This window comes from Oenanthe melanoleuca, chromosome 14 (genome assembly GCF_029582105.1).
Source record: "Oenanthe melanoleuca isolate GR-GAL-2019-014 chromosome 14, OMel1.0, whole genome shotgun sequence".
NCBI classification, from domain to species: domain Eukaryota; kingdom Metazoa; phylum Chordata; class Aves; order Passeriformes; family Muscicapidae; genus Oenanthe; species Oenanthe melanoleuca.
Window position 1 is genome coordinate 15,567,112 of NC_079348.1, and position 14,377 is coordinate 15,581,488.

At 57.5% G+C, this 14,377-nt stretch overlaps 1 protein-coding gene across 1 annotated transcript in view; it reads left to right on the forward strand.

The window, feature by feature from the left end:
* Positions 1-1,005: 1,005 nt before the first annotated feature.
* Positions 1,006-14,377, forward strand: part of NTN3 (netrin 3) — a 31,754-nt gene continuing 18,382 nt past the window's right edge. Inside the window, exons 1-2 of the mRNA XM_056503266.1 lie at positions 1,006-1,597; positions 9,678-10,673. Of these exons, the coding sequence (XP_056359241.1) occupies positions 9,707-10,673 (967 nt within the window). The 5' untranslated portion in view covers positions 1,006-1,597; positions 9,678-9,706. The remainder of the gene's footprint in view (positions 1,598-9,677; positions 10,674-14,377) is intronic.

A 14,377-nucleotide genomic window follows, 5' to 3' on the forward strand; every position in this document is an offset into this window, starting at 1 on the left:
CCTGGTGGCTTCACTCTTGTTTATCCACATCCCCGCTGCTGAAATAGGAGGGGAAATGTGTTTACTGCAACAAGGCAGAGAGCAGCAAACAGCAATTCCCCTGGGGCTCACGGCCAGCTGGGGTCTGCTCCTTCAGTGAGCATCTGCCAGCCGGCTGGGAGAGCTGCTCCTGCAACCTGCTGCCCCAGAGCAACAGGATGTGGGTAACCGGGGGGCCCCGGGAGCAGGGTCATGGTGGGTGGGGGCTTTGAACGTAACGGGTGGGCACCGTACTGGCACCTTGCCCTTTTTTCCACCTCCGGTGCTGTCTTCAGTCCTCGCATCCATTGCAAGGACAATTACAGGAGGATGTTCCCCAGGCCAAACTGGCAGATGTGGGAGCCGCAGGGTTGTGAACACAGCCCCAGTGAGGGAGAGAATCCAGGTCTGGGTTTCCTGCTCTCCTCCACCGCTTCACACAAACTGATTAAATTAGTTTCACTTTTTTCGTGCCCCTCTCGCAGGTGGCCTGGGGTGGCGGGGCAGCCCCTCGGGGACAGCTGTAATGGTTATGGAAGTGTCCCGCTTCTCTCCCTCCCTGCCCAAAAATCAGAGACCAAGGGCGACTATGGTGCAGCAGCGCAAGAAAAGCATCTGCTCACGGGATGGAGCGGAGACTCCAGCTTCCTCCATAAGAGGAGCTGCTCCCGCCTGGTAAATGCCTTATTTGCTTTGGGAAGCAGAGGGAGAATAACCAGCTGCCTTGGCTGCGGCGCCGCTGAGCCCTCGGCGCGGTGGGCTACGGCCCGCAGCCACCCGCACTCCGCGGGGATGGACCCTGTGTGGGCTGAGCGAGCTCCCGGGGCGCGGCGGGGCCGGCCGGGCGGCAGGTGGGACCGCGGCACCGGGAGCCCCGCGGGGAGGGCTGCCCCGCTTCCCGCCCGGCTCCGGCCCTGCCCGCTGGGCTGCCGGCGGGGCGGAGGGCGGAGGCAGGGCTGGCAGCGGCGGCGGGCGGCGCACACGCACACACCTCCCTGCATGTGATTAAATGGCTCGAAATCTGCTTCTGATTTCCTCGGGGAGGTGACTTTTCCCTTCTTTTCAACCCGGGATTTATTGGAGCCTTTTTACTCCGCGTCCAGGCGGCGGTCGGGGCTCAGTTTCTCCAATTCTTGCTTTTCTTTTCATTTCTATTTTTTTTAAAGTTTTTGTTGTTGGTTTTTTTTTTTTTTTTTTCCCTTTCCTCTCCTTTTCGCCCTCCCCTGCTGCCTCCCCCCCTCCCTCCCGCAGCCGAAGCAGCCGCGGGCGGTACGGTGGAGCGGGCGGGAGCGCGGCCGGCTGCGGGCACGGCGCTGAGACCCGCCCGCACCGCCGAGAGCAGCGCTCCCGCTTTCCACTATTTCGCCTTATTTCGTCCCCACGCACGATTCTCTGGAAATTTGTTATCATTGCTTTTTCCCCCCCACCCTTTTCTTCACTTTTTTCCTTTCTTCGTGCTGCGGCCAGCACCGGGAAGGAGCTACCTCTGCCCGCCGTCCGCCCCGCCGCGGCCCCAGCTCCTCTCGCCGCCGCTCCCGGACCTGTCGCCCATACCGGCCCCGCTACCTGCCCGGCCGCGGTAAGCTGCGCTCCCAACTTCTCGGCGCTCCGGGCTCCCGCTCTCCTCCCCACCGCTCCCTCTCTTGTTGCCTTTTATTCCTCCCTCTCCCCCCGCACTCACCCTCCCTTTATTTCCCTTTCCATCCTTTCACCGCCGAGAACGGGACCTCCCCGCAGCGCGGCCGGCCGCCCGCCCGCCGCCGAGTCCCGGTCCCGTCCCCGGGCAGCTCCGGCCGCCGCCGCTCCGTGCTCTGGCCCGGCCCGGCCCGGCTCGCTGCCGCCGCCTCGCAGAGCCGGCTCGGGGGTTCGTCGGCGCTGCGCGGAGCCCCGCAGTGCCGCAGCCCAGCGGAGCCCCGGCCCCGCTCTGCTGTGCGGTGCGGGCAGCGGCGGGAGCGCTGCCAGTCCGAGCCCGCGGTGCCAGCCCCGGCTGACCGGGCACGAGGCACGCACGTGGTGCCCTGCCCGCCGCTCCCACCGCGGGCCCTTCTCCGCCTGGGAGGGCTCCGTCGGCACAGAGTCACCTGCGCGGGCGGCATCGCCCTTGTCACCACCCCAGGCTTGGGGTCCGTCACTGGTCCCTTCCTAGCACAGCTGCGCCGAGAGGCTCCCTGCAGGGTGGGCTCGGAGGGCCGGCTCCCCTTGGAAACGGCTCCCGTGGGATGTGTTTTGCTCCATTGCAGTTCTGGAGCCAGGCTGGACAAGACCCTCGGCACCCCAAGCACCCGGCCCTTAAAGCCTCAGCTGGGGTGAGAGCTCTGGCCAGTGAACGTGTGAGTGGGCAGCTTCACGGGAAGAAGGGAAGCTGGGCTGCGTTTGATGGGTTTGCTTTTGCTTTCCTCGCTTGGAGCTGCTGAAACCTCATTTCCTCAAAACGCCATCCTACCCACAGCTTGCCTGGCCCACTGGAGAGTGGGTGGGTGGAAATACCTTTCTTGGGATGAGGACTAACTGGTGTGATGGGGACGTGGTGCTTGGCAGTCTGCTGTGTCGCCGAGTAGGGTGGGTGAGGAAGGAAGGCCCTGTGGGCAGGAGCACAAGCTCCTCTGCCAGCACAGTGGTCCTGCTGGCTTGATGCTCATCTAGGCAGCACTTGGGCATGAATACTCCTGTTTCAGGGAGCTCATCCCATGAATGTATGGGATGTAAGCCACGCTGAGCATCCCCATCTCTATCCGTGCCATTTGTATTCGACCAGTAGCCAGGCTGAGACAATACAGAGTGCAGACCTGGATGTGCACACCCTGCATGGCTGGAAATGCACAGATCCTTCTTCCCTGGCCAAGTTTTCTGTGGCCTGTCTCTCAGAGCCAGAAGAGGCTAGAGCTCTCTGTAACCAGTGGAGAGGGTTGTGGTTTTGGCCATGTGCTGGAGACACCCTCCAAGGTGTTTGGATGGATGGAGGGTAACTTTTTTTCTCTTTTTCTGCAATATCCCATTTACAAAACAGAGGGAGCTGCTGTGCTGCTCTGACACCTGTTTGGAGCAGGCTGATGAGGGGACAGGAGATCCAACAGCTCAAGAGCAGGGTGGGCTGCAAGGGTCCCAACACCCCTTCCTCTTCTACCTGTGTGCAGAAGGAAGGTAGGGCCCTGCAGAGAAGAGGGCAGGTGTAAAGCCAGGCTTGGAAGGAGCTGATGTGTCTGCAGGCTACGGAAGAGAGAAGCCTGGCCTAGGGATGTAGCTGAGTGCAGGACGTACAGGAGAAATGCAGGCTGCTGGGTGTGGAGGCTGAGGAGCATTCTACTGCTCTCTGAGCACCGGTACAATGGTGACTTCAGTCTGGGTTGGACAGAATGGAAGTTCCACCTTGGCTGGCTGCTGGCATAGGTGTAACTCCAAGAGGGGGTTTCCCCAGCCCTGAAGAAGGAGGTGAGCATCAGTGCACACCTTGGAGGGTGTGCTGAGATGTTGTCAGCAGGGAAGCAGCCCACCATGTCGAGGGTGTTGAGGCAGCACATCTGCCTCCTGTTCCTCCACCCTGGTTAGTCAGGCCCTGCTCCATAAGGAAGCAGTTATTTTGTGCCCCTTTGAGCCCCTCCCTGAGCCTGCGCAGGACACTTGCATTCAGTATGGAAACGCGACAGATTTTCCATATTCCGCTTTGCCCCATGATGTTTAAAAACGTACGTGACAGCTTCTTCCTAATACTGCAGGCTTGGCTGGCACTCAAGCAATAAGAGACTGTGGGACACCAGAGGCATGAAATATCCTACCAATAGCCAGAGAGGGGGTAAAAAAAAAAGAGATGTCAAAGTGCAGTGTGTTTCCAGTCCGTTGTTGTGAGCCATCCTCTGCCCGATGTGAGAGATCTTTCAAAGCCAGCCAAATGTTGTCATTTCTGAATACCATTTTAGATATTCATCCAGACTATTTTCAACATCTGTGCCCGGCATGTTGTGAAAATGCAATGAGGGATGTTATGGAAACCAGATCACTTTATTCTCATATGGAGTGGAAAGGGGTGGAAGCAATGAGGACTTCTGGACTGGAACTCTTAGTCCCTTGCATCCGCTGGGAGTAGCGGGAAGAAAATCTTCTGTACCTTGAGGGATGCTGCTGAGATCACTCAAGTAGAGCTAAGCACTGTGGTAGGAATGTGCAAAGGAGTTCGGGAGATTGTGGTGGAGTTAGAGTTGGGTAAAATAACTAACTGGTAAAGATGTAATAGAGGTTAATAAATGGGTAGAAAAAAATCAGAACACCCTGAGTTGGAAGGTACCCACAAGGACCATTGAGTCCAAATGCATCCAGGCAGTGCTTGCTCGTCCTGCAAGGTCAAGGGCTCCAAATGTCTCCTTGAGTTGCTGTTGCATTGGGAGCTTTAGGAGGAGATATCCAGTTTGCACTAGCTGGGGGATGCAAGAGCATTGCAGCAAAATGGGTTCAGGTCTGCATCATATGGGTGATACTGTGCTGAATGCTCCTCTCCCCAGAGCAGGACCACCTCTACCCAGGGCCAGTGGTGAGCAGAGTGGGCATGGGGGACCCAGCAGGACACTCATGCTGGGTGTTGGTCCCTCCCTCCTGTGGTCAGCATGGCTTCCGAGTTACTGACACTGGTGGGCAGGGATGTGTCCAAGCATCCTGCGTTTGACAGCTCCATGCACACAGCTGAGTAGCCTGGGGGCTGTTTGTTTTCTGGTGGATTTCTTTTTTTCTTTTATTTTTTGGTTGTTTTTGATAACCTTGGAAATCTGGGCTCCTTTGCTGCCTTTTGTAACATCAGGCTGCGACTAATTCAAGTCAGGCCAGATCCTGACCACAGGTATGCCAGTGTAAATTTACATGGAGTTGCTTACGTCTTGGTTTGGCCCGATGTGAATGGAGTTACTTCGGGCTGGTGCCAAAGCACTGAGGTCAGAATCTGGCCCATCCTTTCCTGTGTGCAGTGTAATTTGTATGCGTCTCCTGGCACTGCTGGGGTATCATATGGCTTGTGTAATTCTGGCTCCAACCTGCCAAGAGTGCATTGCAATATCCATCACCTGCAGTGCCTGCTGCAGGAAGATGCTGCCGTGTAATTGCCCCCCTGAGCTGTGCATGCAGGGGGCTGGAGCCCAAGGGGCTGTGTGGAATGGGCAGCCCTGCAGATGTGGGGCTGTTAGCACTCAGAAGCTTCTGATACTTAAATATCAGGAGAGATGAGGGAGCTTGTAAAGGAAAGTGAGGCATCTCCTTTGTGCCATTAGCCATGTCCCAAGTGGGCACCAGTTGCTCCATTAGCAGCTGGGAAGGCGATTAGCTCTCCCAGCCACTCTGCATCCCTCTAGCCTCTCCCACCACATACTCCTTTCCTCTGGAAAGCTGAGCTGGACCAGTACCTTGGCTCCATGGAGTTTTTCCTTTCACTTTAAATACTTCTCAGTTATGTTTTTATATCCCAGAAACACATGGAATGATTTATCCACGGCCAGAGCAGAGTTTGGGCCTGATTCTGTTTGTTGGGTGGAGGAATTAAGTTTCCCTGAGCTGGCATTGGCATGGTGGAGAGGGACCTGGGTATCCAGGGACCCTGGCAGCCCCCCAGGATGGATCTTGTTCACTGGCTGGAGCAGAGCTGCAGTGTCCTGCTCCACAGCATGTGTGGCAAGGGAGTGCAGATGCCCTCATTACAGCCATCACCTGCCCTCTAAGCCCACATTTTTCTAACAGCAGAGCACCACTCGTGCCTTTAACTCCACTTCAATTAGAGAAGGCTGCTCCTGTGCTGCAAAGGTCCTGGGATCAAATCTGGTTAATAACCTGCTTCCCTCCCTGCCCTGTGTTGTTCCACCTAATCCTGTAATTACTTCAGCAAAGTTGCTGTGGCCCCAGTCTGCCAGGTGGTGATCCTGGACCAGCTGTAGGCACCAGCATCCACGTGTGGGAAGTTTATTCTCCTTGCCCTGCCTTACCTGCTGCACTTGCCTCATCCTTTGTAATTTGGGGACCAAGCACTTACCCGATGGGTCAGTATTGGGAGACCTGGAGCTCCAGGCTTGCATCTGCACCCAGGCCTCCTGCCTGGAAAGATGATGGAAAAGGAGCCCACGGTGCGCTGGAGCATCACCTTTAGATGTCTCCCACAAGGCAGGGAAACACTGCGGGTCGCTCTGGGAAGCGTGTGGTTGTAGAGAGAACGGGTGTGGAGGTGTTGGATGTGGAAGCTAATTTTTTTTTAAAGCACTTCTGAAGCGCTCCGGCAGCATGAGTTCCTTCCAAGCCGCACGGCTGTTAGCATTCCTGGAGTGGAGGAGTGAGGAAATCGCCCACCTCAAAAATGCAGCCGCTTCTGGGGAGGAGCTGGGAGGGTGGCCGCTTCCTCGGGAAGGGTGAGCCCCGCCGCCGCATTCCCCCGGGCCACGGCTGCTGCTGGTGGCAGGGAGCTGGCAGCCACCCCAGAGCCTCGCTGAGGACACCTCCGGGATGCTGTCCCTGTGAAAGCAGCTCCACCGCTTATGTCCCTCCTCATGCAGGAACGTGCTGGGCTGGATTTGGCACCCAGGGGTCATCCCAATTCTCTCTGCTTAATCAGCAGCGGGAGCAGCAAAGATGGGAAGTGGAAAGGGGGGGGGTCAGATGGGGACCAGGGAGAGAAATACCCACTCCCAGGCCTCTCTGGCAGCTTGCCGGCAGTCCCAGGGTCGTGCTGAATATGCATAAAAGGGAGCAGATTGCAGCTTGCCCTCCTCTCCAATACGGAGGTGAGGCCCACGGAGACCACTGGCCCCAGCTCTCTTTCAGTGGGATAATGGGGTGAGCTGAGCACGGAGCGTGCGTGCCTGTGTGTGGTCCTGCGGATGATAATGATATCCACGCATGCCCTGCCTCTGCAGCGCTGGCTCCACCATGGCTGCTCCCCGGCAGCAGAGCCACCAAAACTTTGGCACTGAACTTCGGAGACTTGTGCCTTAGTAAGACTGGCAGGAGGGACAAAGCTTCCCACGGGGGCAGGGAGGATGAGCAAGAGTTGCTATGCCCCTGTGTATGCCCACAGCAGTGGTGACCTGGTCCTGGCTCCTAGACCTGCAGCTCCAGTGCTCATCACAGCTTCACCTGTGGCCTCTCCCCTGGGTAGCAGAGATGCTGCTGCTGTCACTTTCCCCTGGACAAGGGTTTCCCCACACCTTTGTGTCTTACCAGACAGGAAATTAAAAGGCCTTTGCTTGAGCATATCACTACTCCTGTCACCATGCTGCCACAGCATAGAGGGGGTGGAGGAGACTCTTTGCTGGCAAGGTTTAGTAGATGCCTTGTTCTATACACCCTGATTCTCCCTGGAGTGGATGGATGCAGCTGCTGAGGACCCCTGGGGATTTCTCCTCTCTCCTCCTGGTGCAGAGGTTATCCCTCTGGGTTGTCTTCTGACTAGTGCTGCCCTGTGGGTGTGGTGGGATGGGAAGTGATGGCTGCAGCACCTGACTCTGTGCCCTCTGTGGGATGTGCAGTTGGAGAGGACAGCAAGGGGAAGAGGGGTGGCAGCACCACAGGGCCAAAGGTGCTGTGCTGGCTTCTGCAAGTAAGTGCTTGGCTGGGTCTTTCTGGAGGTTGAAGGGGGTCCATCAGCACTTTGCAGCCCCTTTGCTGGGTGAGAATACAGGAGCAGGGCTCTGCCAGTGGGCTGGCAGGGGCTTGTGCCCACTGTGTGCTGCTCAGAACCAGGCAGGGGCTGGGGATCATCCTGTCAGGATTGTGCTGGGGGATTAACCAGCCACAGCCTTTGCTCAACAAACAGATGCAGGGATCTGGCAGCAGCCATAGCTTCATCTCCTGCCCAGGAGGCAGCTGCCTGCAGTGGGGGATGCTCTCTGCTCCCTGGTGCTCGTGGCACAGCACGTCCTCTGCTGTGGTAACTGCTACATCCCAGCAGTCTCTAATCTTGCAGCCACACTCCTCAAGTAGTGGGTTCTCAATGCTCTGGGCACTCTAGGGACTCCTTCGTCTTGCTGGCAGCCAAGTCACCAAGCCACGGGCTGTGTGTCCCCAAAAGGCTCTGCGGCGTTGTGGTAAAGCTGGAGCTGGGCTGCTGGGGCCATGCAGGGACTGCCAAGGGAGCTGCCAATTTTTCACATCTCTCTTTCAGAGACCCCTCAGCAGAGGGTCAAGCAGTGAGGAAACAGCACGGAAGTGGCAGGAACAGGCTTTGCCTTGGGGGAGATGTCCCAGGATGGGCTGAGACCCCATCCCTGTTGCTCCCTTGGTAGGCACAGGCTGTGGCTGCTGGGCTGACTGTGGCTGGGCAGGGAGGAGCTTCCCTTCATTAGTGGTTTGGCTGCCTGGAGAGGCCGTTTTCTTCCGCAGTCATGGCTCCTTTTTCTTTGCAAAATGGAAAAACAAAGCAGAACAAAAGGTCCCGGATCATTGAAATGGGCTGTTCCCTGGAGCCTCCTTTGGCCAGAGTAGATAGCTGGACAGGCAGGAGTGGCACTGGGCTGTAGGTGTGGGCTGGAGGTGGGGATATTGGGCTGGGGCATGAAGAGTTTCATTCCTCAGAGAGAAACACAAGTCATCCTGTAAAGATTTACTAGTGGGGAGGGGACGATCAGGGGATCCCCTCCTCCTGCCTGGTCATGGCATTGGGCTGGTTGAGGCTGGACAACCTGGAGCCCAACCCATGGGATGGCAGGACTGATGCCACCCACCCGTCCAGGAAGCTCAGGGGTCTGCTATGGCAAGAATGGGACATGGCCAATCTGCATTGTGTGAGAGGTCCTTCATGCATTCAGAGCCAGCAGGAGGGAATGTGACCTCCAGACCTCTTCCATTCTTCAAGCCAATAACTCAGATGAGCCACATCCCCTGGGAGCCACTAAGCTCCCTGGCCCTGTGCTGCAGCTGCTGGGAGAGGAGCCAGCCAGGTCCTGCATTTGGTCCTGGCCTTTCCCCCAGTCAACAAACACACCAGACCCAGACCTGGATTTCTTGGGTGTGAGGCCAGAATAACTTCTTTTGCTACTGGTTAGTGTGGCAGAGGAATCTGGAGGAGATTCAGCCCCTGGCTTGGAGAAGCCACTGTGCCCACAGCCAGCAAAGAAGTGGTGTGTTCAGGAGCTCCAGGTCTTCGTCCCAATGAGTTCCTGCCTCTTGCACAGTGTACCTTCAAGGTGTTTTTGCTGCTATTTCTCCTGCTCTGTCAGGAGCTATTTTGTGCCACAAGTACCTAACTTGGGGTTTGCAGCTCCTGTTGCATCTGGAAGATCTCCCCTAACTCTTCCCCACCACTAGCTCTTGTCAGCCATGCAGTGACATGGTCTCTGAACTGTGTGTGACAGCCAGGGCTGCTGGCAGGCAGGAACATTCCTGTCATGATGGGACAATTTGTTAGAGGCCAGGGAAGGGCTGTACCCCAATTTCAACCTCTTCCATCCAAAGCACAGGCCATCATCCCATTTCTATAGTATTTCAGTCCTGCTGATGAGCAGTGAGGGATTGGTGTGGATGAGGCAACACAAAGTAATTAGCTCCCTGCCCTGCTCCCAGCATACTGAATCAGTGGGGTGGGAAGACAGGTACAGGTGGTGGATCAGACATGGGGGATTTTCCCATCCCTTACCAGTTCTCCCTGGGTGGTGCTGTGGCCATGACACTGGTGGTGCCACTCACTCTTGTTCTTCCTCCAGGGAGGAGCCACTTCCCTCTCCCCAGAAGGATGGAGGTGCTGCAGCTCCTGCGCCTGCTCCTCACCACTGCCATGCTGGGCCTGTCCCAGACAGCGAACCCCTTTGTGGCCCAGCAGACCCCCCCAGACCCCTGCTACGACGAAAGCGGTGCTCCAAGACGCTGCATCCCTGAATTTGTCAACGCTGCCTTTGGGAAGGAGGTTCAAGCCTCCAGCACGTGCGGGAAGCCTCCGACACGGCACTGCAACGCCTCAGACCCCCGCCGAGCCCACCCGCCCGCCTACCTGACCGACCTCAACACTGCCTCCAACATGACCTGCTGGCGCTCAGAAACCCTCCACCACTCACCCCAGAACGTCACCCTCACCCTCTCCCTTGGCAAGAAGTTTGAGGTGGTCTACGTCAGCCTCCAGTTCTGCTCACCCCGGCCCGAGTCCACCGCCATCCTCAAGTCCATGGACTACGGCAAGACCTGGGTGCCCTACCAGTACTACTCCTCCCAGTGCCGCAAGATCTACGGCAAGCCCAGCAAAGCCACGGTCACCAAGCAGAACGAGCAGGAGGCCCTGTGCACCGACGGCCTCACCGACCTCTACCCTCTCACTGGGGGGCTCATCGCCTTCAGCACCCTCGACGGGCGGCCCTCGGCGCAGGACTTCGACAGCAGCCCCGTGCTGCAGGACTGGGTGACGGCCACCGACATCCGCGTGGTGTTCAGCCGCCCGCACCTGCTCCGTGAGCTGGGCGGCCGGGACGCCGCTGACGAGGAGGGGGGCGCGGGCTCCAGCCCCTACTACTACGCGGTGGGGGAGCTGCAGGTGGGCGGGCGCTGCAAGTGCAACGGGCACGCGGCGCGCTGCATTAAGGACAAGGAGCAGAAGCTGGTGTGCGACTGCAAGCACAACACGGAGGGACCCGAGTGCGACCGCTGCAAGCCTTTCCACTACGACCGGCCCTGGCAGCGGGCTACTGCCCGTGAGGCCAACGAGTGTCTGGGTAAGGCATTTTTAAACAGTTTTGTTTTCTGGGGCTGAAATGCTGAAAGAGGTCATGAGGGTAGGAAATGATGAGTGCTGAGCCAAGTGTCCAGAGATGCTTGGGAGCACCTCCTGTGCTGGGGGATTGGGAAAGGCTCAACCATCTAAAATGTCTCTGCTGTAGGTGTCCTGTAAGAGATGCAGTGGTTCCACCATGAGCCAAAGTACCAAAACCCTCCCAAAAATCACTGGTGTCTTCCAGCCGGTCAGCAGACCTCAATGTGGGATGTCTTTCTGGGATTGTTTCCCTTGGGCAGCAAACCAGCTGTCCGTGGGCTGGATAGGCAATTGCAGCAGTTCCTTGTGAGATGTGCTTGGGGACAGGGAGCAGGCAGAAAAACCTGACAGAGATTGAGGTTCTCAATTCAAAATTTCATCCTTCATGTTCAGTCCATGTGGTGGTTTCAGCTTGTCTGTCCTTGCCAAGGTTTCCCTAAGTTAAAAATATTGTCACTAAAATGAAACATTTCCAAAACATCAAACTGGTATTAGTTGGCTGTCCTGCTCATTATTCTTCATGGGATTTTGGTGGAGACTTTTGCTTTTTGTGCTGGTTTGGGATGGGGCTAGGGGATGCCAGAGCCCTGTGGTCTGGGAGAGGGAGGAACAGCCTTTCACTCTGCCTAGACAGGAGCCCAGGTCTCAGGGGGCGGCGGGAGGATGGAGACAAGGGAAAGCTGTACCATTAATCAGCCTCTGAAAGGCTCAGTGGATGTGCCAGAGGTCAGCAGGACTTGTTAGTATTTGTGATCGATGTCTTGTTGAGAACCCAGCTGTCCGCTTCAATATATACACGTTACAGCAGATTTCTTCTAAGAATGGCTAAAAAGGCAGTGGATTCAAAGCAAGTGCTGGAGCTGATGCTTTAAGCCACCTCATGCCCTTGGGAATGTGTCAGCCCTTGTGTTTTTCCACTTGTTTCAGAAAGATGAGTTTTGGAGCTCAGGAGAAGCCCTCCACTTTGCACTCTCCCAGGGCTGCTGCAGGTCTCCAGCAGGTGTGTGAGCCCATGGAAACCCCCAGGACACAAGGAGGACCTCACACCACTCATTACCCCCATTCTGCACCGGCCTCACTGCCACGTTCTGCAGTAAAGCAGCATGATAGCAGCTTTACTCTGCTGGCAAAAAAGGGGTTAAACCAGAGGAGGCTCATTTTTGAGTAGCATCTGCAGGTTTTCTGTCCATCTCGTCCAGGGCGGGGTGAGGATCCCTTGCTCTGAGCATCCTGCCCCCCAGCTGCGTCACCATTTTGGCAGATGGAGCTGAAAAGATAAACGAGGGAGGGAAGAGGAGGCGGGGCCGCAGCGCCATCCCTTCAAGCCCCCCCGACAGCCCCGCACACAAAGACCCTTCCCCGAGCTGCGTGTGAAAGTAGTTTTTTCCTGTTGATTCGCTCCCCTTCTTTCTCCTTTTCCCCTCTCGGGCTTTGTGCCCTCTCTGAAGGGACCTGAAAGAGCTTCTCCATCACCCGCCTTCGAAGGGTTTAGCGGCTGAAAGCTGGATTAGCTCCCCGAGCCTTCCCCTCTGTGCCTTTCAACAATGACATCTCCCCAGCCAGCACGAACAGACGCAGCAATTAGCACCAATTAAAAGGAGAGGCTGCCCGGGAAGTTCCCTTTGCTCAGCCCGGGGGCTGCGGGGTTTCGGACTCTGTCCTGTGGTCAGGCGGCGGTAATGCTGGCTCGTGCTGGTGGATGTCAGGCGTGGCTGGGGAGTGGGGAGGAAGAGGAAGAGAGTGGGTGGATGCCGGAGCTTGGCAGCTCAGTGACAGCCCAGGGGCAGGGTGGGGGAATCTCAGCGGCCCGAGAGGGGGTGAGAATGGACCCGTGGGGGTGGTACAGCTTCAGGTTATGTTGGGATATGTCAGCTCTTGGCTCTATGCTCCCCAGCGCTCTTCATGGGGGTTTGTCTCAGTCCTGTGCATGGGAGTCTCTGCCTGCTCCAGCACGGGGAAAAACTGATGTCCTACAGTATGGCACGATGCTGGGACATCCATCCATGCAGCTGGAGGTGAGGACAAATTTGTTGTTTCACCAGAATTTTTGCCTCTGGAAAATTCACAGGTGAAACAGCCAAGTACTGCCTGAGGTCTGATCACTGGCCCAGGGCACAATCCCACCACGGCTGCCATAGGGTAACTGTGGCGTTCCTGGGGACATCACTGTGCTGCAGTGTTGAGGGGGTCAGCGTGAGTTTGGCAAGCAGGGAGGTTTGGGGCTGTCGCAGCCAGGACAGTGACAGTGGATTTGCCAAGCTGCTGGCTTGGCAAGAGGGCACGGTGCCAGCTTTGTGCCGCAGAGTGCATGGCCCCGTGCTTGGTGGTTGGCGACCATCGGTCCGCAGGCACGGGAGGCTTTCCTGACACACCACAGGGGCTGCATGTCCCGCAGGGAGCTTGCCCTGTCAGTATTGGGATGCTCTGTGTGTCCTCTGGTGTGTCCAGGCCAGGCAAGAGGGACGTGTCCCCACCCATGTATCCCCCAGTTTTTAGCCTGGGACAAGCTGTGTGAAGGACAATCCCAGCAGAGGGGCTGGCAGGAGCAAGATTGCCAAAATCCTGGGGACCCTCCATCTTTATCTCTGCAGACTTCCTCCTCCTCCTCCCCACCACTTGCTGCCGGTTCAGCCTGCACCCACGAGCTGCCGGGGCAGCCCCCTCCGCAGCTCGGCCCCCAAACACCCGGCCCGGGGAAGGAGGGGAAGCGGATTAGCACGAGGCAGCCACTGGAAGTAATTGATGCACTCGCTGGTGATGCGGGAGCCCTTGTTCCCTTTGTGGCCGCCGCGGCAGGAGCGCTCCCCGGAGCAACGGGATAATGCACAGGGCTCGCTTTGATCCGGGGCCTCGGCGGGCAAGGGGCGGCTCTCCCCTGGGAAAACCTCGCAGGCTGCTCGGGGGGTGTGGTGATCCAGCCGGGATGTCGGTGCCTGAAAACACCAATCCCCGGAGCGGTGGTGGGATTTGGAGGATCACATGTAATTCCCTTGTGCTCTGTGCCCCTTCCTGAACATTTTTCCCTTCCCTTGGGAGTTCCCTGGCAGGGTTCTCTGCACCTGCTCCCCAGTAGGCGTGGTGGAAACCAGTGAGTTCCCAGCAGCACCTGCCGTGGTACTTTCCTGGGGAGAGCAGGGGAAAGGCGATGGCTTTGGGAGATGGGCAAGCGGACAGCACAGCCCTGCCACCCCTGCCCGGACACCCCACCTGCCCCCCGGGTGCAGTATGGCAGCAGATCTGGGGTGCAGGGAAAGGCAGCCACCCCGGCAGAGGAGATTTACACTTGTCTGAGCATCCTGAGTCCTGCTTCTCCCGGGATGGGGCTGGATGGAGTGCCTCAGCCTTGTCCCTTGCAGCCCCTTGGGGAGGGTTCTCTCTTGCTTCTCCTCCTGCTTCTTGGCAGCGGCAGAGAGAGCCCTTCTCTCCCAACACCTTCCCAGGATGGAGGGACAGTGTGGATGAGAGGAAAGGGGCTGTTCTGGTCTTGGCCACCATGGAAGCGAGAGGTGCAGCCTCATCCTGTCCTGTATCCCAGCCGGGCTCTCCTCCAGCCAAAGCAGGGGCGTAGCTCAAATCTGCTGTGGGTTGGCAGCAGCAGCCGGTCTAGGGTTTCGCTGATCCGGCTGCATTCCCTAATTATTCCCAGGGAACTTGTAGGGGCGGTGA